At 44.6% G+C, this 27,162-nt stretch overlaps 1 protein-coding gene across 3 annotated transcripts in view; it reads right to left on the reverse strand.

Moving 5' to 3' along the window:
* Nucleotides 1-27,162, reverse strand: part of LOC138287324 (uncharacterized) — a 116,178-nt gene that overhangs the window by 45,747 nt on the left and 43,269 nt on the right. Inside the window, exon 1 of one of the 3 annotated variants that reach the window (XM_069227711.1) lies at nt 10,881-11,046. The exons of the other annotated variants lie outside the window; for them this stretch is intronic. Within the exon in view, the coding sequence (XP_069083812.1) occupies nt 10,881-10,992 (112 nt within the window). The 5' untranslated portion in view covers nt 10,993-11,046. Of the gene's footprint in view, nt 1-10,880; nt 11,047-27,162 lie in introns of those variants that run through there. 3 annotated transcript variants of the gene reach the window in all.

A 27,162-nucleotide genomic window follows, 5' to 3' on the forward strand; every position in this document is an offset into this window, starting at 1 on the left:
CAAATTAAATTAAATTACACAGTATGACCAACGTGGCCATGCAGGGAAAACTCCAGTCAGGAATAAAGTTAAGGGGTCTATTACAAACTTACCCTCAAAGATATGTAGACAATTCACCAGACAAAGTTATAAAGATACAGAATCATAAAGGGCTGTCCAAGGTGACAAAATAAGTTCGGGCAGACTAACATCAAGAGAACTAGGCACTCAACAAAGACAATACAAAACATCAGTAAGATAACTTGATGAATGGACAACAAGCATTGCTCCGTTTTAATAAACAGTAAGGTAGTTAAAATCGTCAAGTCAATTTAGCTGGGCAACAGGAAACCCTACAGTTTAGCTAATTAGAGAATAACAAGTGTGGGGCAGAACACATGTGGGAAAAAGACAAAAAGAGCAAAAGGGACAAAATAATTTGGAAGAAGGTAATCTCAGGCAACAGGTTACTAACTAAGATGGGCAAAAAGTTGAAAAAGAAAGGAATGCGTCGGCATATCAGAAGCTCGGTCAAGAGTCTTCTCCTCTTTGGGCTAGAGATAAAATATCTAAGTCTCAGCAAGGCATTTCAAAGGGATAAGGGCAGAGAGAAAGTTGCCTCTCCATGGGGCTCAGCAGTCAGGATATGGGGCAAGAGATTCTACTTGGTGGTTAAGGGATGATGAATTTGATGGGATCTGATCTGGGTCCCGCTGGGAATTGATATTTTAAAGTTCATAAAGGACACTGATTTGCCAATGTAACATTTCATTTCACGTTCAAGGATCAATAAAAATTGATCACATGACTCCAACTTAAAACATCCACATGCTTTCTTAGGTTTGTCATGAGAACAGCATCCATCTGTATAGCTCCAAGCACGATTGAAACAAAAGTCTAAATTGTCAGTCCACAGTCCAGTGGATGTTCTACATCCAAGGTCAGTTTCTTACAACTCTCTGTGTAAAACAATAGACATCTATTACCAAACTAGTCTTCTCATGGCAACAAAATCTGAAAGAAAGGGACAGGTTAGCAAAATGACTTGACATTTGCTGCACAGTCACGGAATACAGGGTCTAGCAGGCCTCACGTAAACTATTGTAAGTGAATTAAACAGCACATTAATATATTCTAATAAAACACATTGTAATGCACAAACTAGAAATTATGCATTCATAAATCTTCATTAGTGAATACATTTCAGTCATTGTGGTGTGGCACTGCATTTCACTGTTTTTGCACATGTAGTTAAAACATTTATTGTAAGAAATTCCTTATTGTTTCAATACAGACTGTTAGTTTAGACTCTAAAATATAACATATATTTTTCAATCAGGTAGTTCATTCTCAATACCACCTATGTTTCAATAACTAGTCTAAGACAAATGCACACTAACATAGCTCTTCAGTGGATCATTCTACATTCAAACTATTAGCACTTTGATTAACATAATGCATTAAGTGTCACATATAGATGATTTCTGGGACACAAGGTACAGTCATAAAATTTCTGCTACATCACGATCAAACAGGATTTATAGAGTGCGGTTAATCACCCACAAGTTTATCCAGGGGTTGAGAACAAAGCTGCTAAAGGGTTCAGTTGAACAGCCAGGTCTTGAGTCCTTTCCCGAATTCCAGAAGACAGGATGAGGTCCATAGGTGAAGGGGGAGGTTGTTTCAAGATTTCGCTATGAGGTAAGAGAAGAAGCGTCCTCCACTGTTGCTGCAGAAGATTCAGAGGTGTGTGCTAGGGAGAGGGAAGTGGAGTGCATATGTCTAGAGGGTTGGTGGAAGTTCAGGCAGTGTCTGATGCATGCTGCTCCTTGATTCTGAAGAGCCTTGTAAGTGTGGATCAGCATCTTAAATTGATAACTCTTCTGAATGCCAAGCCAGTGGAGCTCTTTGGGGCGGGGGTGGTGTGGGGACATTTGGGAACGTCGAGGATGAGTCTGGCTACTGAAATCTGTATGGTCTGTAGTCTCTTCTGGAAGTGCATGGGGATTCCTACGTAGAGTACATTGCTGTAGTTCAACCGGCTGGAGACTAGGGCTTGAGTGATGGTTAGGCTGGTGTTGATGAGGAGGCATTTGAAGATCTTACAGAGCATGCAAAGATTGAGGAAGCAGGCAGCACAGACTTCATTGATATGGTTTTCATGGTGAGCTTACTGTCCTGGATGATGCCAAAGTTGCAAGTGTGATCTGTCAGAGTGGGTGCTGGTCCTAGCTTGGTAGGCCACCAGGAGTCATTCCACAGGAAGGTGTTGCTCCCAAAGATCAGCACTTACATTTTGTCTGTGTTGAGTTTTAGGCAGTTATTATTTATCCAGGCAGCAATGCCTGTCATGCAACAGTGGAAGTTGGCCTTCATGGTGGAGGGGTCTTCTGATGGTGAGAGGTTGAGATGAGTGTCATCTGCATAGGATATGATGTTCATTCTGTGTGTTGTGACTATGTTGGCCAAGGAGGTCATGTAGATATTGAACAGTGTAGGGCTGAGGGATGAGGCTAGAGGGACGCCGCAGATGATGTTCTTGGGTTCCGAGATAAAAGGTGGTAAGCAGATTCTTTGGGTTTCTTCCAGTGAGCAAGGATGTGATCCATTTGAGAGCGTCTCCTTGGATTCTGATGTGATGAAGTATCTTGATAAGGGTGTGGTGGGATACAGTGTTGAATGCTGCTGAGAGGTAGAGGAGGATCAGGGCCACTATTTCTCCCTAAGCGAGGAGAGTTGTCAGTGGCAGTGATCAAAGTGGTTTTGGTGCTGTGGTTGGTGCAGAATATGGATTGGGAGGGATCCAGAAGATAGTTGATTTTCAGGTGTTCTTTGAGTTGGCAGTTGATGGCCTATCCGAGGACTTCAGTGGGAAAGGGGAGCAAAGAGATGGAATGGTAGTTCTTGGGTTACCTATGATCAGCAAATGGTTTTTTAAAAGGGGGTTTGACTTCTCTGTGTTTCCATACTTCAGGTAAGGTGGCTGTTGTATGGATGAGTTGAAGATGACAGTGAGCTCACTGATGATCATTGTGCTCATGAGGTTGAAAATGTGGTGCGGGCAGGGTCCGTGGGTGCTACTGAGTGGACAGAGTTCATGATGGCTGTGGTTTTTTGTGTGGTGAGCTGGCCTCAGACTCGGAACAGGTAGCCAGAGATAGCATTGGAGTTTGCAACCATAGGAGCGAGGCGGTTGCGGGTGTTGGCAGCAGTGGGTTGGGGTTCAAAGTTTTTGGAGATGGTGGAGATCTTGTCACGGAGGAAGTTCGCCAGGGTGTCGCAGAGTCCCTGAGAAGGGGTGATGATGTTTTCGGTGGCTGAGGGGTTGGAGAACTCTCTGACGATGTTGAAAAGTTCTCTGCTGTGGTTTGAGTTGGCTTTGATGTGGTTGGCCAGGGTGCTATTCCTCATCTATTTCAGTAGTTGGTGGTATTGGTTGAGGGACGACTTGAAGGTGGATCAGTCTGTGGGCTCCTTGCTTGTGCGGCATTTCCTTTCTAGTCGCTTGCAGTTGCATTTTGCAGTTCTCAGTTCCATGGTTACCAAATTGCCTGCTTGGTGGGTCTCTTCAATTTGGTGGGCTTGACTGGGGTAACTTTGTTGGCGCAATCGGTGATCCAGCCGGAGAAGTTCTTGACTTCCTGTTCTAGCTTGGTTGCAGTGTCAGGGTAGGAGGTGTTGAAGGCGTTGGTCCACTGGTTCTCTGATATTTTGTTTCAGCTGCAGTGTGAGATACTGGGAGGTTTGATAGCTGTGCCGGGGGATCCTGTGATGGTTAAGTGGCTGATGGCGTGGTCTGTCCAGGTGAGCTCGGTGACATGGCTGTACTTTACTCTGTCGCTGACCATGAAGATTGGGTAGTGTGTGTCTCCTGTGTAGCGTTGTTGTTCATGCTTTCGAGAAGGTTGCCAGTGTTGGTGTTGTTGAGGTGAAAATTGAGGTAATCAAGGAAGGTGTAGTGTTTGGAATCGATTTGAAGGTGGGCGGTAAATTTGGGGATGGTGTTGCAGAAACTGGGGTGTGGTTCTGGAGATCTGTAGGCAAGGTGCCTCTGATGGTGATATTTCATTTATTTTATAGCACCTCTCTTACCAGCATAGGGTGGTGGAGCATGTTACTTCACACACACATATAGAGATAATGAATCATACCTGTGCAAATAATTGTATAGAAAATGTTACAGAAGACAAAGGGACTACAACATGTAGGATTCACATGTCAGCCATACTGGCAGGCATTTTTTAGGAGTGCTTGGTCTGGGGAAGTATAAACTCAGGATTCAGAATGTAACACATTAAGGTTGATTTGACTAATAATTTATTTCAACCCTTTTTAGCACAATTAGGATAATCATAGACTCGGAAAAACATAACTTTCTAACCTGTAACATGTATTTTGCATGGCAGTTCATAGCTCACTGTGCTAGATTACGATTGTAACTTATGAACTGCACAGTAACAAAAGGATCTCTGTGACAAAAGCAGTATGCCACTTAGCTATGCACATAAAATACTGTTCTGTCATCTGCATAGTACATGATCTTTACAGCCGGTATAATAACCCTCTGCCCTACCTTAGATGAGCCAAAGCTGCCACTAAACAAAACTCCAATCTCTCACCAGCAGATACATTAATTACCAGTTATCTTGGCTCTTTTATTGTTGCTGGATATACACAGAACTCTGCAGTGCTTTTAAAACTGCTGCACTGCTACAACCCCTGTGTATTCCCCCCCCTCTCCCCCTCCGCAGCCTCCCAGGGAAACACCTGATGCCCTGTACGGCCAGTCCGGCCTTGATGTTGCCCTAGCTTATGAAAAAACAAAGGATACCAGTCCGATGTTTTTGTGAGACCCAGAGGAAAAACTAGTGGTGGTGCCCTTACCCAAACACCCTGCTTTAAATCCTGAATTCCCACCTTGATGAAACTGTTAGATACTGGACAATTATTTTTCTTCACTGAGTCTCCCCTCCATGATCATCACATTTCAGAGCTCCTTGTCATAATTTAGTTCATGGCATGCACTACTCAAAAATCTCTCTTGTATGAGGTTTAATAGACCATAGATTTTCTCCATCTAAAAACATGAAAACTTATAATATAGGACAAACAAGACAAATGGCTTGCCTTTGAGTCATGAATGAGATTATCAGGGCAAAAAAGGTGTGGTTCATTAATTCTAATAAAGGCCAATCAGTGCAGTGATATAATTTGATGTGGTAAAGCATACAAATCCAAAAGATACTTTTGTTTTATTTTAAGGGTTGTAACTCAGCTATAAGTAAAGCAACACTCAACACATGCAGTGGGGCAGGAGCTGCAGGATGAGCTAAGAGCTGTTTTCCTCAGCATCAGCCTCCACTAGCCTGCTTTTACAGACAGAATACAACAGAAGAAGGGCCGCAGTGAATTATGGGAAGTGGCCGTCACTGTCTCACTATCACTGCTGGTAGTGATGTTTACGGTACTTGGGTTTTAGGTGTGTTGCTTGCAGTCTCAAGGCCTTTTTGTTATCTGAAGTCCAAACCCAGCTGTGTGTCCGCTTAGTAGCATGGCCATGGTCTGTTTCACAGAGCAAGGTACATTTACAGTGACTCTCCCTGTGAAAAATACCATTTGTGCCCCCAGCCTTGCCATAACACAAGAGAGGCCTGGGGATATTTGCCCCATCTGCCCATCACATTCTGATGCTGGAGAAGATATCATATGATCCATGTACTATTGCACAGCATTTGATATGAAATACCTAGAGTCCTGAAGAAGACACCTGACCACTTAGGGGAAATATTTGAACACAAAGGGCCTGATCCACAAAGGTAAAGTTAGACCTGAGTCTAAGTTTACACCTGAAGATTAAACATACATTTATATGTTTTTGGGCCCACTTCACAAAGGTAAACTTAGACTTCAGGTGAAACTCAAACTCAAAAACATATATATGGAAAGAGAAGCAGCATCCGTTGCTTGGCCCTCTTATTTTTAATCTTGTGGTAAGTAACACTAATAAAAAAACGCCCACACAAAATTTTAATATAGGACTGGCAGTCTAATAAATGGAGAACAAAAATGTCTATATAAAGGATTTAACCTCACGGAAATGAGTGAACAATAGTACTCCCAGATGCTTCCAGTGGTGGCTCGCGGGAGGGAAAAGGGCCTGGGCGGAGCGGGCGGCACATGGTTTATTATCAATTTCGTGTAAAGGTTTTGCAGCTGCTGGTGGGGGTGATGCCCCTCTGCCATGGCAGAAGAGCCGTCCCTGGATGCTTTCTCTGCTAGGTGTGGAACCCACTGGTGAAGCATACCATACTAAGTAGGTGAGGGTTCATTATTCTTTATGAGTACATGAATGTATGGTAATTCCATAAGAGGTTTGTCTGTTTCTTTCAGGAGCTCTGTACTTCTTGTATATCTATGTGTGCTCACGGAAATCATACGACAATCCTTTAATGCCTCTTGCTCCCTCTTTAGTGTCTTAGCTACCTCTATTGTGCCTGTTCTATATGTGTGAGAGAATCGTGTGATCCAGCTATTATCATGTGTCCTTTAAGTATTCTTTGTGGTAGGTTGACCGTCTGATGTCCATGTTGTACCCTTACTGTGTTTTCTGAAGCTCGGTATAAAACTTTCCACAACATAAAAGGAAACAAAAATGATTCACATAGCTAATACTTGTTTTAGTGCATGTTGTGGGTGAAAAAATGAATCATCAAAACCTTTATGAACAGAGATTACTTTTGGTTTAACTAGGCAACATTGTAAAAATGGTTCAACATAGCTGATAAATGGATCCATGTCCTGTGAAACACATCAGTCAATTTTGGCATTTTAGCAAACAGCATTTTGTATGCTGGGATTTTGAGTCCATAATGTAAATCTTAAAAGCAAACTACAACAACCTTTTTTGAAGACTCGCCTCTACGTCTTTTCGTTTGCATATGGATTAACAGGAGAATTTATTGACCCATCTTGATGAACTATGAACTGTCTTTCTGTAGGAAACTGGACTTCTTTGAAGATGTGCTCCTGCTTTTTTGCCCCCTATACAGCTACTAGATGCTGTTTTTCAACTCTGACAGTGCATTGAGACCTGCTAATCAGACCTCAGTGACAGTGCTCTTTCCCCTAAAAGAAGAAAAGTGGCTTTAGCACCCCTGTAAGTCCCTAGTACACGGTACCCCTGGAATATACAGCATGGGTACTAAAGAGAATCCCTAAGGGCTGAATCATGTCTAAGCCACCCCAACGGACCCACACACAAAACTGCACGTAGACTGCCATCTCAGGCTGCGTGACATGGTGCAAACCATGTTTGAAAACATGACGTGGCATACTCCAGTGTGCTATGCCAAAGACACTGCATGGGCTATATGTAAGGCATCCCTACAGCAGGCCTTGGAGCCCTAAGGCAGGGTGCATTATGTTACATGTGTGGACATATCTGCATGAGAAGATTTGCCCCTGTGAAGTCTCTAAGTCAATTTGTAGACATTACAAGAGAATAGAGAAGCCACCTTAAGGTATATACTAGGCACTGGTCAAATCGAGTTTCCCTGCTACATAATGGCTTCACTGAAACCTATGGTTTTAGTATCAAACATCATGGAATAGTAAACCCACAGTGGGTCTAGTGATGTATTTATTAATATGTGCACCCAGAGGGTACCCCCTAAAACCTACTAGTTCTCGAAAGTGCTGGCTGACTGGTACAGTCCAGCCTCCCACCACATACAGGTTTCTGACCCTCTGCAGGTGAAAGCCTACACTCTGGGAGGCCAGAAACAATGCCTGCTCTCGAGGAAGGTGTTCACACGTCCTCCAGCAGGATGGCTAGTGATTTAGCATACCAGAACCAGGGACTTTAAAATCCCTGCCACCTTTGATATGCGACACTGGCTTACCCCAATCCTGGGAGATGGCAACCCCGCCATATGGCCCATTTGGCACCAGGACAGGTGGAAAATAGATATTCAGGAGGTGTGTTACACTCTAAGACAAGTCATGACCCTAGGGTGAAGTGAAGTGAACACGAAAACAGGAATTCCACCATCTCATGAGTGGTAGAATTAGGCACTCTATGGATAGGATTATGCCCACTTCCCACAGGTGTAGTGACCCCAGGGGTAAGTATCCTATTGACTATTACCCTTCATTCCCCTTAACACCCCAATATTCAGTATTTAAGTGGCCCCTGACACTAGGAACTCAGTTTCTATCGACCTAAGAAGAAGGACACCGACGAGCCATGAAAAGCAAGAACTGAGGAGAAGCAAATTACTTGGCCCCAATCCTCCCAACCTGCCTTCTGTCCTCGACAGTTGCATCAATGTCAACTCGTCCTACAGCTGCTCTACCTCCAAAAGCTTGGGAACACTGCCTGCAGTTCGAGGAACCACTAGCATCTCCTGTGAGGTAGTGAAGCAACTCCCCTGCACCCAGCAGTCACCAAAGAAGAACTGTGAAAACCCAACACCAAAATGCACCACTGCACCGAGCCCCCAAACCAGGGAAGAAGTGGGCAAATGGTGCTAACAAGGTCCTAAAACCCTCCTGAGCTGAACCACATCTTGCTTGGATTTGGCCAGATTGGTCCCGAGTTGCCGCCTGCATCCTCTTTTGTGCAGGAACCAAGAACCACGAGAAGTCTTCGCGACATGACTCCACCCAACAAAGCACTCCTGCACATGCACCCCGCAGCCAGAGTTGCAGTGGATGGATGGTAGCCCTGTGTGCCCAAGACCCTTGAGACCTAAGCCGCCCTTTGGGTTCAACCGGACTGTTCACCCAGTTCCCACTTGCAACCTCTTTTCCCATTAAAGTGAATGGGACACCCAACGCTGTAAAGCACCACTGCACGGGGACGCCCCAGTGCCTCCTGAAGTGACCTGTGGGTACTGCCTTGGACCTTGCCCCATACTTACCTTACCTCCAGAAGAACAGTCCTGTAAGTTGTTGCCAAGTACCTGTATGGAGTATATGTTTCTTTCCCAAAGGATAACATTGGGACACCCGACGCTGTAAAGCACCTCTGCACCAGGAGGCCCCAGTGCCTCCCAAAGTGACCTGTTGGTGCTGCCTTGGACCTTGCCCCATACTTACCTTAACTCCAGAAGAACAGTTCTGTAAATCATTTCCAAGTACCCGTGTGCAGTATAAGCTTATTTTCCCATAGGATAACATTACCGCATTAAAGGCAGTGCAAGTGTATTTGCTGTATACTTCAAAACAACTAACTTAAAAAGTATTTACCCAAAAACAAAGTTCTTGATGTGCTAAAAAATATATAAAAATACGTGCTATTTTTTAAAAATTGGTGTGGGTCTCCTTATTGGTTGTGTGTGTGCCATTTATTGACTGTGTGTATGAAGCAAATATCTAACACTCCCCTTTGATTACCCTAAGCTGCTCGACCACCCTTAAACAAATAGAGCGCTTGAGATTCTTAAAGAAAACCTTATCCACTTCTAAGTGGATGCCTGGACACTTTACACAGAATATCTCTTTTTGGTAAACCATATAAAGAGCCAGCTTCCTACACTTTTTGTTCTTAATATGGATACTATCACAATGCTCCAGTGATTATTTTGGCAGCACTCCCTGTTTCCATTTTTTTTTGTATCGTACAAAACAAGTGTCTTCTGTGATTTACTTTACAAAAATGGGCTAAGTCAAGAAAAAAAATGTTAACGCAGCAGGTTCACATTTACAAGCATCCTGTGATATATATTCTTTAGCATGAATATCTTCGAGCAATATGAGTCTAATGCACTTTTGGCAGTAGTGAGCAGTGCTTGCTAAGCAGAGAATCTGGAAGGCTAAACCGGTACTTAGCAGCTACAAGCTTTCAGACACCACATCACTGTAATTATGCACATATAAAGCATGTGTTTAATGTGAAAAAGCAGCTGAGTGGCGTTTCTTCTTGTGATATGTAACACGGATAGTCAGATGCCAAATGAAAATAGTTTTACAGTGGAAAGAACTTGATAAATCAATGCCCACTGCCCATACTTGGCAATGATTGAGAATGATGGTTGGTTTGGTGGAGGAGGTACAGAAGGGGCTAAGATAGAAGGGGAGGGGAGAGGGAGACAGATTGGGAACTCCCTTTCAGGGTCTGGAAGAACGTTTGAAGCGCCAATGTGCCTAGGTTAAAAATTCCAGCTCTTTCCTGAAATTAAAATGATGACGCTCTACTTTACAGTAGACATGTGCAAGTATTATGGGGCCCGCCTAGAGACTATTTAAAACAATTAGAGCAGGGCTGCACTGGAAGCCGAATTCTGCCCTGGCAAAAATGTTGAAATCACACTAAAGGAGGCCGCCAGTAAAATGGGGCAGTGGGGGCATAGTTGTGCCATGGTAGCTTTGAAAACAAGCTAAAGTCTACAGTCCTACTGGGGAAATGCCATTGGACAGAATGACCAGTCCGACCCTGACACAGAAAAACACTTTTGAAATACGGTTTCAGGGCAGTATACGGATTAACCCTATTGGTCAGGCTTTACTATTCGACTACTATTCGACATAATTGCAGATGACAATGATGCACAGTGAAGTTGTGTTTTTTAAGTTTAGGCCCTACATTTTTGTTGAAACATGCAAAATATGCAGGTGTTTAATTATGCCGCAAACGCGGTTGAATCCACGATTCGGGGACGTGTATCCTAGTATTTTAACTTCAGATTAAAAAGAAAATATCTTTCCCCCACTCGAAACATCAGCTACATACTATATTAGAGACGCTTAATCTACTTATAAATGTATTTAAGAATGTCAAACAAATTCGGATTTTACCAAAGTGAATTACTTAATCAACACACGACTAGCAAAGGACAAAGGGGATACGTGTGAAAACGGTGAACCCTGGCGTAGAAAATAGCAATCAATATTAACCTTACCTTGCTGTGCCAGGACCAGGAGCCAGAATGCAAGTACACAGCAGTAAAAGGAAGCCGAAGGTCTGCAGTCCTTTGTTTTCCAAGCGCTAAGACCCTTTAGAAGTGCACCCATTGCTGCACAGGAGAGCGCCTAAGTGAGGCACAGGCGCCGCCGCTACGCACGGCACCTGGCGCGCATTTGCATGAAGAACCACAGAGACAAGAAACCAGCCAATGGCGGGTTGGGTCTTAACAGAGGAAGCCACAAGCCTCTTCTGTGGTGCTGAAACTACAGCTCACTCATCCCGTTTTCAACAGTCCTCTAAGCCGGTTGCAGTTTCAAAAGCCCTGTCAAATAAACAGCAGTGCAACAAGTGCTTCTGCCTCACCCATTTGATGCGAGTAAAAGACACATATGGGAAAGACGGAGGAGAGAAAAACGAAAAAGCATCAGAAAGGGAGAAAGCAAAAAAGCTGCCAGAGTGAGCTGAAGGGACAGGGAGTAGCTTTAAATGGATTGAAGAGGCCCCTAGATGGTTTCAGGATTAGCTGCCTCAGTGGGGGCTTGGAGGGAGCAGAGGGCTTGCCCGGTCTTCCCCCGGGCTTATCGGGCGGCAGTGGGATAGTCCACAGAGGGAGTAAGAGATTGGTTGAGGTGTCCGGATGGGGCGGTGACTGCAGGGTGGGTTTATAAGGCAGGGGCAGGGTGTGGGCGGCCTCTTTGGCCATTGTCACACTCAGTAGGCATTACTGAATTCGTGGTAGGAGTTTAAGTGGTGTTTTTTGTAGGTGTATAGGCGGTATTGGAATTGTGGGGAAGAGTAGTTTAGATAGTGTTTTGTTGTGATTGTTAGTAGCTGTACGTTGGTCATGGAGCCCAGTAAAGGGGTGCAGGCTCTTAAAGTTTTCAAGGACGAAGGGAGGGAGGACCTGATCGGAGAGGGAGTGTTAGAGCAGGCCTGGGTGGGACTTAGAAGGCCTAAAAGGCTTTCGGCTGACGCCGTGACGGCTGCAATTATTGCATTCACATCACCCGGGAGAGCCCCCAAAAAATTTAAAAGGAAAAGTGTTATGGGGAGGAAAGTTGCGCGGTCGCCGGAACGGCTTTCTGAGGTTTTTGGGGCAGAGGCAGGGAACTTACCATCGGTCAGGCTCCATCGGCAGGGCAGTGGCAAGTTTCCGAGGCGTTCCGGCACCTCATTTCAACAGCGTGTAGCCGTGGGAGGGAGGGGGGGCCGGCTCCTCAAGTGTGGTGCGCGTGGTCAGCCACACGGGAGAGCGGGCCGTTGGAGCACACGCGCAGTAAAGTCAGTGCGCGTTTAAAATACAGAAACATGCTCTACCACCTCTGGGAAGCTATGGGGAGCTTGTGGGGAATACTTTAGAGGAAGGGCCATTAGGCGGCTCGCCCAATATGGCGGCGCCCTCTGATTCCTGCAAGGATTTTAGAGGAAAGACGTTGGGCGGGGCACGCAAGATGGCAGCACCCGTGTCTCATGTGTAAGACACTGTGATTATAAGTTCTGAGGATGAGGTGGAGGAGCAGGGGGGTCGGAGTAGCGTGGATTGTGGAAGGAAAGGTACTCTTGATGGTGTTTTTATATATAAAGAAGGTAAAATTATTTCTTGGGTGCCTAGAGTTGTTAAGCCCTATGCTGCATAAGGTACAGGGTTGGGAGGTGGATAATCAGGCAGTATTCAAGGTTGGTGAGAAGGTAGAGTTTGTGGATAGTAGTGGTTTGGTGCTTAGAGGTACTGTGTGTGGGGAAGCTAGTGGTGATGGGAAGGCAGGTAGGGCTCAGGTTATGCTTGATTTTTTGCAATCGGGCCAGGGGGAGGGCCTTGCTGGGTGTGACAGTCCCCATGTTTTGGGCGTACATGGGGATCATGCGGTGCATCAGCAGCTTGGGTGGCTGGCTGGTGTTCAGAGTTTGCCGGTGAGGGTCGGAGCACCTGTCAGACACCGGGCTGAAGGGAGGGTCAAACTCGGAGTGGTTTACCCCACATCGCAGGCGGCAGCTCGGCATGGAGTTCTGGGTCAGAGTGGTTTTTGTTGTGCAGCCATCTACTAGCCAGGGCGCTGGTGCCAATGTGGAGTACACAGAGGAAGAACTGCTTGATTATGACGAGGAAGTGGAAGCACATGTAGCGTCAGTGCCGAAGGGTGGTATGATGCAGACATCTAGAGTGGTCCAGAAGGTAGTCCAGCGCGATCATCTTGGGGGAAGTCGCCAGGAGCTGGTTGTTGGAAATTTACCGAGAGGTGAGGATTTGGGATTGGTTTCTGTTGAGCTTGGGGGCGGTAGGATGGGGCTGGGTGATGCAATACAAAATGCCAATAAGGTCATACGTGGTTTGGCAGGCAAAGAGCGAGGGAAGGGTAGTGTGGATTCTTCCATCCAGGTAGGTATCAATTCGGATGAAGTGTCAGGTAAGTCGGAGGTGAGTTTGGGGATGGGTTCCGAGGTTTTAGGTAAACCGGATATGGTTAAGGCAGGCGATGGGCAGGTTACACCAGGTACTGCGATGGGTGAGGGTTCAGTGAGTACTTCTAAGGCTAAGAGGTTATCTTATATGGGAGTGCCGATGCCTTTGGGGGCGCATCTCACTCAGAGTTTGAAGGAAAAGTGTCAACATCAGGGCAGTGCGCGCTCTACGGGTGACAAAAATGCAAAAACCCAGTCTTTATGCAAGAGCATAATTCATGCATTGTGTTTATATACAGTTTGTTAACCTTTTGCATTGCAGAGTTTTACGTTGAAACCACTGTTAATGATATTTGCAAATAATGTTCATTTGCAAGGAATTGCTACAGGCTTACAGAGTGTATCAGGGTGTGGTCCCTTTCTAGGACCTTCTAGAAGCTTTCCCTGCAGCATAACTGGGTGTGGTTTGTGGGCTGGGCCAGACTCTATATAAAGGGAGCCAGCCCAGCTCCACGTGATCACTATTCAGAGGTCCCGGTGCAGAGCAGCAGCATTTTTCTGAGCTCCTGTTCCGGAGGCCAACCTTGATGTTCCAGGCTGCCCCGCATTCTCTTGGTGATCCTTGAGCAGGGTGGTAAGACGGAGGTCGGGCTGGGGCCCCGACCCCGTTCTAAAAGACTTTCAGAGTACGCAAATCATTGCTCTGATGCAAACTTGGTGTTCAGATCGCTGAGAGGATGTGCGATCATTTCATGGCATTTGCATATTCTTGTTTGAATCGGCAGTGTGCGTGTTTCATTTCCCGCATTTAAACCTTGGTGTTCAGATCGCTGACAGAGTGTGCGATTATTTCATGGCATTTGCATATACTTGATGGAATCGGCAGTGTGCGCGATTCATTTCCTGCATTTAAACCTTGGTGTTCAGATTACTGTCAGAGTGCGTTATCATTTCATGGCAATCAAAACTTTGATGTGTAGTGTTTCTTGAAGTGCACACATTTATCCTGGGCCTTTTTGATTTTCTGCAAAGATGCTAAATTCTAGATGTTACATTCTTTTTGCATATTAAGTCCCTACTACAATTCCTATCGTTTTCCAGGGAATGTTTCAGATTGCTTTTTGTCCTCATGTAAAGATGCAATGTTTGTTCTGAAAAAAGAATTCTAGAAGGTTCTTGTATTTCTAGACTGTGTGTGATATTTAATGAAAAGCTCATATAAAACATTGCATTAATAATTCTTGATTTGTTCCAGGTACTCAGAGTTCTTTGAGGTCTAGTTAAAGTCACTTCTTAGATTACCCATGGTTATAGTAAGACAATGCTTAGGACCATGGTCTAGTGAAAGTCAATGTGATTATATTATGATATTGTGTTGTTTAACCTTTTGTTTCCAACAGGTCTCCTTCCCAGCTGTTCCCTTCCTAATTCCCTTTTCCCCACTTGGACTCTCCTAGGCTCTGAGATATTTCTATCAGAGTTTTGGAGCTGTCTTGTGGTGGGCATGTTGGGAGCATGCACAGGCCCGAGGATCTGGTCTCCCTGAAAAAAAGATACGGAAGGGTGAGTTTATTGACGTTTTTAAGTTGTTACATAGGGAGGTCCAGGCTAAAGAGGGTTCGAAAGAAGAGGAGTGGGAGCTAGCTCGTAGACCTAGAGTTCCTACCACAATTGAGAATTGGACATCAGCTTTCTTAATTTATGCAAGTGTATATTGCGAGCCCTATCCTGATAGTTGTGTGGCTCTGTTTAAAGACATGGACATTGTGCATCGCGCTCAGATGGATTATGGAGGTTTTGGTTGGTTTAGGTATGATGAGGAGTTTAGAGCGAGGAAGGCCATGGATGCAAATAAGGTTTGGGGTGAAATCGATAACGAGCTCTGGATGCAGTGGTTAAGGATGGCAAGGAATGCGCCTACGACCCATACGGCAAGTGGTTTACCTGGGCAGTATAAGCCCTTTCAGGGGCGTCCCACCCAGTTCGGGGTGGGTTTGGACACTGAGGGCAGTTCCCGCATAACAGGGCATGTTGGTAGTTCAATAGTGGGCTTTGTAGCAGGCAGCAGTGTAAGTTTCGACATGACTGCTCCAATTGTGGAGGCAGACACCCAGCCTATCAATGTTATGGTGGGCTCCAATGGGGCTGGCAAAGGTCACAGGCAAGAGGTCTTGAGAGAGGTAGGGGGCAGGTGCAGCAGTTGGGAAGTATAGGGCCCCAAACCTATTAAGTCGGATGTGGTGATTTATTGGTTGCGATTTTACCCCAGTGTGGAGGTGCGAAAATACTGTTTAGAGGTTTTCTGGAAGGTTTCAGGTTGTGTTACCAGGGCCCTAGGCTGCGTAGATGGGGTAATAATTTGAAGTCTGTGAAGGAATATCCTGACGTGGTGAGGGCTAAGTTGAGGAAGGAACTGGAATTGGGCAAAATTGTGGGCCCCTTTTCCGAGTGGCCTTTACCGAATTTGACTACCTCACCTTTAGGGGTGGGGCCCAAGAAAAAGCGAGGAGAGTTTCATTTAATTCCTTACCTGTCGTGGCCGGCAGGGGCCTCTGTTAATGACTTTATTGCCCCTGAGGATACGGTCGTGTATTATGCCTCGGTGGATGAGGCTATTTCGTTGGTGCAGAGGTGTGGACGGGGTGCAGAAATGCCAAAATCTGACATCCAGTCAGCTTTTAGACTTTTGCTGGTTCACCCAGAGGATTTCTCTTTGTTGGGCATGCAGTTTGATGATGCCATATACGTAGATAGGATGTTACCGATGGGTTGTTTGGTGTCATGTTCCTTGTTTGAGATGTTCAGCACTTTTTTGCAGTGTTTTTTTCAGTTTCAGTGTGGTTTCAAGCTTGTGACACATTATTTGGATGATTTTTTTCTTGGTTGGAAGGCCTGATTCAGATGAGTGTGGTAAGGCGTTGTTGGTGTTCGAGCAGATGAATACTCACTTTGGGGTTCCGTTGGCGCAAGAGAAGACGGAAGGGCCTTCAACATGTCTGAATTTTTTGGGTATTAATTTGGATTCTGTCAACATGGAGGTGCGATTACCACAGGATAAAGTGCAGCAGTTGGTTTCGATGTTGGAGGAGGCTGTGCGAAGACCTATGCTGGAATTGCGACGAGCTCAATCTTTTCTTGGTCATTTGAACTTTGCCTGCAAGGTGGTGAGAGTTGTCTGCGGTTACAATAGTGGGTAAGTTATCGGGGGTTTCATTCTACGGTAAGTATTTTTGGGGCTATGATCCTGCTGATGTGAAATTTGTAGGAGAATTTTGGCGGGCTGGGAAAGGTCGGGGGGTGATCGAGTGGATCGTAGGCACCCGATTTCATCTCAGCTCTTACGGGCATTATTGGGGGTTGTGGTTGAGGTGTGTTTTTCGATGTGGGAAGTTCGGTTGATGTTCGGTTGATGTCACTTTGCACGTCTTGGCTATTTCATGGTGCATTTCGGGTTTCTGAATTGCTGGAGTTAGAGGAAAAGAAGGTATTTCACATTTGGATGTTCAGGTAATGGGGGGGGATATTTGTATTTGGTTGCGTTCCTCTAAGATGGATCAGTTGGGAAGGGGCCAAGAGGTCATTTTAAGAGGAAAGGACTCTTGTGACTGTCCTTTTAAGCTTTGGATTTCCTTCGCCGGACTGTTGCCAGAAACATCCAGGTTGGTATTTGTTCACCCGGATGGTTCGCTTTTATCAGCTTCTCAATTGCTTGCGGTTTTGAAGATTGCATTTAGAAGGTTGGGGATGGATCCACAATGTTATGGGACACATTCATTTTGGATTGGTGCTGCCACAGAAGCGAAATGGTTGGGTAAACCAGATGAAGCTATTATGGATTTTGGGAGATGGAGGTCTCAATGTTTTCAGCATTATGTGAGGTTTTATAAATAAGGATTTGCTACTCTTTAATTTCTTCTTCCATTTTCCTATCCTATCGCGCTCGCCTCCCACCCCTCTTCCCACCCCCCTCCTTCCTCCTTTCGATACTTCTGTTATGCAAATGACTTAAGATTATGTTTTTTTGTAGGTTGTGTCGGGGCCTGGACAGAGCCTGTTCTGTGTGGATTGTGGGGCATTTGTTCATTCGTTGGGCAGAGATACAAGCATCATCAAGGCATTTTGGTCGGCAATTAGGTTTGGATGGGGCAAGGAACAAGATTAGTTGGGTGGGCAAGAGTGAAATGAGGTGGGGAGAATTGTTTTATGTACTTTCTAAAAGACTTGAGCAGGGGGTTTGCCCAGATTTGTTGGTTATTCATTTGAGAGAGAATGACTTGGTGCGTTGTCGGATATTGGTCTTTTGAAGGCTATGAAGTTGGATTTGGGGAGGATCAAGGAACCTTGGGCAGGTACCCATATTGCGTGGACTAGTTTGGTGCCTAGGAGAGATTGGAGAGGTGCAAATTCCTTTGTGGGCATAGAGAAACAGAGTAGGAAAGTTAATAGGGAGATGAGGAATTTTTGTAGGTCGCAAGGTTTTTTGTTTTTGATTCATGAGAACATAATTGGTTCGGATGTGGAGTTATTTCGGCAGGATGGGGTACATTTATCTTTTCTGGGTAACAAGCATTATCTGTTGGAGCTTCGGATGATGATTGCTGAGTTGTTGGGTGAGAGACTTTGGGATCGGTAGGTTTGGTCTTCGGGTGGGGCAGGTAAACGCCTATTGGGTTTTCCTGTGTGGCAGGGGTTTGTTCCCAGAAAGCCTTTGGGGGGGGGAAGGGGATGGATGCTAAAAGATGAGAGGGCAGGGAGTTTTCACAGGCAAGGGTAACTACAGAAGGTGGACAGCAGGACAGATGGGTAATGGATTGGTCGGGTCAATGTGGGGATGGGGTAAGGGGGTAGTAGTGAGGGGTAAGTTTAGGGGGAGGGGCTAGGAGGACATATTTGTATTAGTGAGGATTTATGTAGTTTTGTGAGGCTTTTATACCAAGGTTATTGTGTTATTGCCAGACCTGTTCTATTGAAGCGGCCTTTTACCCCTTAAAACAAGTGTTGTGGTCTTTACACTGTTTGGCCCGATATTCCGTGTACGCACATTTAAATGCAGTAGCCGCATTTTTAAGAGGAGGGCTTTGGGCAACAACACGTTTTTATTTACAAATTAAGCACTGAGTGCAACACAAGTAATATGGCGGGGAGTTAATTCTCCTTCGTGACCAGTGCTTTAAATGGGCCGGTACTGTCTGGTACCGAGTATCGACACTTTTTTATTTTGGGAGGTAGAGTACCTGCACTTCTTGGAAAGAAGCTTCTAAATTTTCCATTTTCAAGCACTGTTCATGACTAAATGTTGTAAGAAGTATAGCCGGTTAATGGATGGGGAGCCCCCACTGTGTTAATGTAAAGTGTGACTAGGCTAGGGCAGAATTTTCTTTACACCGACGGATCGCAAGTAATTTCCACTATTACGGATGAAACTCGTTAGGTGAAATGCATAAAATTATGTTATTATGCCACGTAATTTTTTGTCCGTTTGGGGAAAATTCATATTGTGGGAGTACGGGGACAAAGTAAACGAAAAGAACTCGAGCAGCTGCTGTTCACGTCATGTGCGATTTAGCTCTATTTGTTTGCGCAAAATGCGTCCAACGCATTTTGCGCTGAAAATATAAATATTTATAAATGCAATGTTTTGTGATTTGCGTGCTCTTCTCGAAAACGTGCACACTTTTAGAAAAGATTATTAAGTGAGTTTTTCACAGATCTATTTGTAACCACTCCTGCGGTTGCAATGCACTGACATTACTGACCGCTGAGGAGGACAAGATGCGACCATTCGCAAAATAGAAGCTGCCCGGGGGCTGCTTCCTCTGTATGTGTGAGCTCAGCTGGCAATGTGTAACTACGGAAGATAGCTGAAAAATAGCGGTTCCAGAGACTTTAGCCATCTCCGCTAGTTCACCTTTCCCAAGCTGTCTTTTTTTGGCAGGTCTCTGTGCCTTTCAGGGATAGGACTTGCAATGTCATATTTTTAAAGCAAAGTTTAGACAGATGTCTGCTTCCCCCTGTATCTCTCTATCACTTTAAATAGCCATTTACAAAGAGACTCACTTTTGATTCCCACACCAGTCGCAGAGCTGACCGATACTCAATTAATATTAATGAGGCAGACTCTGTCAAGGAATTCCACCCGCTGTCGACGGTGTCATAAGATATAGTGGCTGTCGGCAGGACTCCAGCTACAATTACCGCCACACAGATTTGGATCTGCCTTTCCACAAAATGAAAAAGTGGCAGTCCGACCTCCAAGTCTGAGTTGGCGATTGGGGAAAAAGGGCTGAAAACCCACCTTATTTCCACATTCCATTCTCATTTTCGACTGGACATGACCATCCGTCGCTGCTGACATGGGACCACGAGAAAACACAACCCCCGTTGCTGGACAAGAAGGTAGGGAACCCCATTTGCTTTGTACATGGGGGGTGTTAGAAATGGGGTCATTGGTTGGCAGTCAGGTTACCCTGTGTCCAAGCAAGGACCCTCACTCTAGTCAGGGCAAAAGAGAATCACCCTAAACTAACCCCTGCTTACCCTCTTGGTAGCTTGGCATAAGCAGTACGCTTAACTTCAGAGTGCTAGGTATACAGTATTTGTACCAACACCGACAGTAACTTAATGAAAACACTACTAAACGACACAACACAGGTTTAGAGAAATAGAAAATATTTATCTAAACAAAACAAGACCAAAATGACAAAAATCTGCAAAACACAAGTCAAGTTATCAATTAAAAAGCAAAAAGAGTCTTCATGTAGTTTTAAACACACACTAACACTGTTAGCGCGAAAAAGGTACCTTGGGTGCGTCAAAAATAAAGCGCATGGGTGAGTGTGCGTCAATAAGGCTTGCGATGCGTCAATATCACTCACGCATGAGACCTTGCTTTGTTTCTTCTTTTGTCGGGTTGGGCGCGTTGTTTCTTCTCTCCGCAGGACAGTGATGTGTCGATCCGGTAAGCACTCTTGGGTCCGGGCAGGCCTTGCGTCAGAAATCCAGCTGCATGATGATCCGAAAACCACACTGCATGGGTTGAGATCTCCCAGCCTCCGTCAGCGATGCTGCACGTCGTTTCTCCAGCTCCATGTGCCGATTCTTCGATCGCGTTGCAGACGAGCGTCGATTTTCAGCCGCGAAGCCAGCGGCACGTTGATTTTTCAGCCACAGATCGGAGTTGCGTCGATCTTTTCACTGCATGGCGTTCAGTGTGTGGATTTCTCCCTCTTAGGCTGCCAGCTTCTCCTTTCAGGGTCGCAGGAACTGGATGGGCACCACAGGGCAGAGTAGAAGTCTCAGCAGAGGCTCCAGGTGCTGGCAGAGAGAAGTCTTTGCTGTCCCTGAGACATCAAACAACAGGAGGCAAGCTCTAAATCAAGCCCTTAGAGAGTTCTTCACAAGATGGAAGGCACACAAAGTCCAGTCTTTGCCCTCTTACTCTAGCAGAAGCAGCAACTGCAGGATAGCTCTACAAAGCACAGTCACAGGCAGGGCAGCTCTTCTTCCTCAGCTCTCCAGCTCTTCTTGGTTTCCAGAAGTGTTCTAAAGTCTGAGGTTTTGGGAGCCCTTCATATACCCAATTTCTCCTTTGAAGTAGGCCTACTTCAAAGCAAAGTCTCTCTTGAATGTGAAATCCTGCCTTGCCCAGGCCAGGCCCCAGACACTCAACAGTTGGAGACTGCATTGTGTGAGGGCAGACGCAGCCCTTTCAGGTGTGTGTGAGTGACCACTTCTCCCCTCCCTCCTAGCACAGATGACTCATCAGGAAATGCAGACAACACCCCAGCTCCCTTTGTGTCCCTGTCTAGTGAGGTGCAACCAGCCCAACTGTTAAACTGGCCCAGACAGGGAATCCACAAACAGGCTGAGTCACAGAAATGGTATAAGCAAGAAAATGCTCACTTTCTAAAAGTGGCATTTTCAAACACACAATCTTAAAATCAACTTCACTATAAGATGTATTTTTAAATTGTGAGCTCAGAGACCCCAAACTCTATATGTCCCTCCGCTCCCAAAGGGAATCTACACTTTAATCAGATTTAAAGGTAGCCCCTGTGTTAACATATGAGACGGACAGGCCTTGCAACAGTGAAAAATGAATTAAGCAATATTTTACTGGCAGGACATATAAAACACATTACTATATGTCGTACTTTAACCATACACTGCACCCTGCCCTTGGGGCAACCTAGGGCCCACCTTAGGGGTGCCTTACATGTAAGAAACGGGAAGGTTAGGCCTGGCAAGTGGGTACACTTGCCAAGTCGAATTTACAGTTAAAACTGCATATGACACAGCACTCCACTCTACTGTATGAGATGCCACTCCAATTTACAACAGTTTCCTCAACTCTACGCTACACCACTTACATGTATGCCACTCTACTCTGCGCTCATCCGTTGTACCATACTCCACTCTGTGCAACTCCACTCTTGTACACTCCACTGCACAGTATTCCACTGTAATCTATTCCACTATATGCTGTTCCACTTTACGGTAGTCCACTCAACGCCACTACAGTGTACACCATTCCACTCAAAATTGCTCCATTGTATGACACTGTCCTCCACTCTATATATCTCCACTCTCTAAAAGTCTACCATACTTCATGACACCCTACGTCATTTTACCCCATTCTATTCCTGTACACTCTACTGTCCAACTCTAACTCCACTCTATGCCCGTACAATCCAATGTACAACACTCTGCTCCACTATACAACACTTTTCTATTCTACACTGCACTCTGCTCTACTGTACGTGACCTGCCTCCATATAACAGTTTACTACCTACGCTTTGCCAGTACACTCCACGCCACTCTACGACACACCAATACACTCTATTGTACTCTACTCAACTCTATGTTAAACCACTCCACTCGACTCTACTCCCCTGTGCAAGACCTTACCTCACTCAACGCTTCTATACAACACTCCACTCTACGCAGCTCCACTGTTTCACACACAACTGTACTCTATGCAACTACACTTTACAAGACTCTGCTACACTGTATGCCACTCTCTGAGACTTTACTCCTGTCTATACCCCTTCACTCCACTGTATAACACTACTATACTGTAGGCCACTGTGCAACACTCTAGTCTACACTACTCTATGATACTGTAGCCCTCTATACAACACTGTTTGCAATTGTTTGTATGGCACAGCACCCCACTGTGCTCCACACTCCTCTGACACAGTACTCCACTCTACATTACTACTTCACTGTACGTCACTTCGCTCTACACCACTCAATGCCATTGTACTCTTAACACTATACTCTAATCCACCATGCCACAATCTACAACACCGTACTGTACTGTACACTACTCCACTCTACAACAATCAACTAGACTGTATGCCACTCTACTGTAGTGGACATCACTTTCCAGTACTGTAGGCACCCCACTACACTCTTTTGTACAATACAGTACTCCAGTCTCTGATACTTTACTCTACTGTATGCTACGCATCTCCACTCTACTGCACTCCACGTCATTATAATCTATGATACACCACTCCACTCTTTGACACTTTACATCACTCTATACTACCCCACTCCAGTGTACTCCACGCCACTATACAACACTTCATCCCACTCTACGCCACTGTACTATGCTTTGCGCCACTCTGCTGTCCAACAATGTACTTCACTGTATGCAACTCTGCTGTACAACACTGTACTACGGTGTATGACACACAATGACACATCATTCAATTTCTGTCTACGATACATCCCTCCACTATATGACACTGCAGTCTACTCTATATCACTCCACTGTACTCTACGACACTCCACTTGATGATACTCTACTCTGACACTATGTCACACCACTGCGCTCTAAAACACTCTACTCCATTCTATGAAAGTCTACGACACCCTACTCTTCTGTTGAGCATGCCATTCGATTGTACAACTCGCTGCTCCAGTCTGCCATACTTAACTCCACTATATCAGACACTATGCCACTACGCTATATAACACTTTCCTACACTGTACAATACGCTCCTATACTCTACTCTACTCTACTCGATTCCAATCTACAGTATTCCAGTCTATAAAAATAGACTTTACAACACTCACCTCCACTCGTACTGTACGACACTCCATATACCAACTCTCATTTTTTGTGACATTTGGCTCTAAAATTTTAAAAACATTTTTATTAAATATAAAAAAAAACATTGAAATTCAATTAAAAAAACAAAGTTTAAAACATAGTTGTTAGGAAAATATATTTTTCCTATACAAACCAAGTTTAAACTACATAAACATAAAAAATTCCAAAGTTATAGTTATAACTTTAATTTACAATTTATCGACCACCTTCAAATGATTATAAATAGCCAACCTTGTTACACACTGTTTTCAGCTCGCTAACCAGACAACACTAGTTGTAACGTACCACTTTTCCATGCACGGTGTTCTCACAAATAATGCTACTATACTGTACAACACTACACTGTATGAGGCTCTCTGCCACTCTACTGCACGACACTACACCTGACAGTACTTTACACCACTCTCTGCCATTACACTCTACAACACTCAGCTACAATGTATGCCACTCTATGACACTCTACTCGACGACACTCAAGTCCACCACATTCCATTTCACTGCACTCCAGTCGACAACTCTCCACGCTACAACACTCAGCTCTACTGTTTGACATGCCACTCTACAGCACTCCACTCATTAATACAACACGCCACTCCACTGTATAACACCTTATTCCACTGTATGCTACGACACTCCACTCTACTTGACTCAACTCTATTCCACTCTACAATACTTCACTCTAGGACACTCAAATCTACGACACTCCTTCCCTGTACTGTACTACACTCCACTTTACGACACGTAAAAAACATTAAATTACAATGAACAAAATACAATTTAAGGATAATTTAAAGTTAGAAATTAATTATGTATTCTTTCTATTCAAACCCAACTTAAAATACACAAACATAAAAATTTGTAAATTATGACTTCAATTTATAATTTACGTACCACCTTCAAATTACTATTTCAGACACCTCCAGACATAGTCTTGCCATCTCGCTCGCCACACTTTATTAACTATAAGTCATACATTTTCCATGTGCTTTTTATACCCTTGCAAACTACATCAGTTATAGCATGTGAAATCATAGCACTTTTAACTTCTCAAATGGCATTATTTGTCACAACACAGTGCATGCTAGAGTGGCATGTTCTAGTTCATGTTGTCTAGTTAATAAGCTGAAAAGAGTGTGTAACGAGGTCCACTACTGAAGGTGGTGGATAAATTGCAAATGAGAGTTATACACACACCCACACAAAAAGGATGTAGGAAACTCTGGTTAGTTCTCAAGGTCCTTTGTATAAGACATATGGAACACTCTGCAACACCACAGGCACTCTAAAACTGCACACCTCAAACATTTTCTAGCAGTCTGTATGCATAGGATTAGCTAGTGTCATCTACACCAAGCAGAAAAATGACAGAAGCTCAATTCCAAGCATAGTATTGCATCTTTGGATTGGTAAAATACTATTCAAGTCATCCTGAAATGAATAAAAGCAACCCCTGACACATGTTTCATTCTTATAAGAGGGTTATAGCATTGTCCAGAAAAAGGAGCACCCAGTATAAGTCAAAGCAATTCCCTTTTAGGGTTAGAGTTCCACATAAACTATCTAAACAAGAACGTAGGTAACTCTTATATTTATTTACTGAAAAAACAAAAGTTATAGGGACATTATAGTTAGGATGATGTTTTACCCATACAAAACCATAGAAATTCAGCAGTTATAGTTATACCTATGTTAAGAAACTATAACTTGTTACCCAAAGTTACTTTCCGGCACGAGTTATAGTTTCTTCAGATACGTATAGCTGTAAGTAAAAGTTAAAGGGCTGTTCTCTGAGGGAGAAATGGCATTGCTGGACTCAATAGACGCCGTATAATCACAGTGGTTGTGGAATAGAGGTAAATCTCACACAAACACACTTTAACTTTGCCACATGTGTCCCCCTGCACCACACACACTGCAAACACGCATTGTCATACATCCATGACACAACATACACACAACATTGCCACTGCATACACATGACATAACCACAAAAACCAAAACACACATCCACACAAACACATGCACAACTACACACATTGCGACAATGACTGCCATACAACATCACTTACCTGAACGTTGCATGCAACAACAGACCACACAACACAACATACACAACATCGATGCCATATGGAAGTGGCACACATCTTGACACAACCACATCAGGCACTCCAGCTCCCTGTACCTCACCCAGCCAATCTCATCGACCGCACTCAGACACGTACTGACTCACACACACAACTCATGTGCTCGTATGCAGTGAATTCCTGTTAGACTTTTCATCCTTGGTGTGGTCTCCCTTAACTTTTTGCCTCTGTTTCCCAGGTTGTTGATGTGTGCTGGACTGCAGTGTTGGAAACTGTTATAAAGTGGAGAAGAGTGTTGTACAATAGGGTTTACAGGCATACAGTTGAAGGCAAATGTGGACAGTGGAGTGTACAGGGATAGAGTGGAGGAGAGTCTACTAAAGTAGCATAGAGTGTAGTAGAGTTTTGTCGAGTGTAGTTACACAGGGTGCAGAACAGTACACTGGAGTGGTGCAGATTGGAGTAGTTTATAGTGGAGTGGCATAATGTGCAATAGGGTAGTGTGGAGTAGAGTAGACTGGGGTGGCGTACAGTGGAGTGCCACAGAGTGAAACAGCATATACTGTAGTAGTGTACATTTGAGTGGTGTACAGTCAAGTGGTTTAAATTGGAGTGGTGTACTGTGGTGTGGGGTAGAGTGTAACAGCATACAGTGGAGGGATGTAGAGTGGAGTGGGGTAGAGTGGAATACCATACAGTAGTGGTGCAAATATGGAAGCTATGTGTAGTGCCATAGAGTAGAATGGAGTGGCATAGAATAGAATATCATAGACTGCAGTAGAGTGGAGAGGCATAACGTAGAATAGCGTAGAGTGGAATAACGTAAAGTAGAACAGAGTAGAGAGGAGTAGTATAGATTAGAGTAGTGTACAGTGGAGTGGGGTAGAGTGAAATAGCATATAGTGGAGTGGCGTAGAGTGGAGTGGTGGAGAGTGGAGTACACTGGAGTGGCGTAGAGTGGAGTAGCATATACTAAAGTGGTGTACAGTAGAGTTGCATAGACTGGGACAGCATATAGTGGAGTAGCGTACAGTGAAGGGATTTAGACTGGAGTGGTGTACACTGGAATGGGGTAGAGTGCAATAGCATAAAGTGGAGTGGCGTACAGGGGAGTAGTGCCCAATGAAATAGCATAGCATGGAGTGGGGTAGAGTGGAGTAGCATAAACTGGAGTGGCGTAGAGTGGAGTAGCATACAGTGGAATAGCGTAGAGTGGAATAGCATATGGTGGAGTGGCATACAGTGAAGTGGCGTACACTGAAAAGGCGTAGAATAGGGGTGCATACAGTGTAATAGAATAGAGTGGACTGGCATACTCGAGTTGTGTATAGTGTAATAGCATTGAGTGAAGTAGCGTAGAGCGGCGTGTTGAACAGTAGAGTGGCGTAGAATGTAATAGTGTATAGTGGAGTAGCGTACAGTGAAGTGGCATATAATGGAGTCAAGTATACTGGAGGGGTGTACAGTGGTGTAGGGTAGAGTATAGTAGTATATGGAGGAGTGCCGAACATTGGAGGGAGTGGGGTCCAATCGAATAGCATTGAAAGAAGTGGGGTACAGTGGACTGCCAGGCACTGAAGTGGCATAGAGTGGAGTAGTGTACACTGGATTGGCAAACAGTGGAATAGAGTACTGTGGAGGGTTGTACAGTGGAGTGGCATACAGTGGAACA

Source organism: Pleurodeles waltl, chromosome 1_1 (genome assembly GCF_031143425.1).
Source record: "Pleurodeles waltl isolate 20211129_DDA chromosome 1_1, aPleWal1.hap1.20221129, whole genome shotgun sequence".
Lineage (NCBI taxonomy): Eukaryota > Metazoa > Chordata > Amphibia > Caudata > Salamandridae > Pleurodeles > Pleurodeles waltl.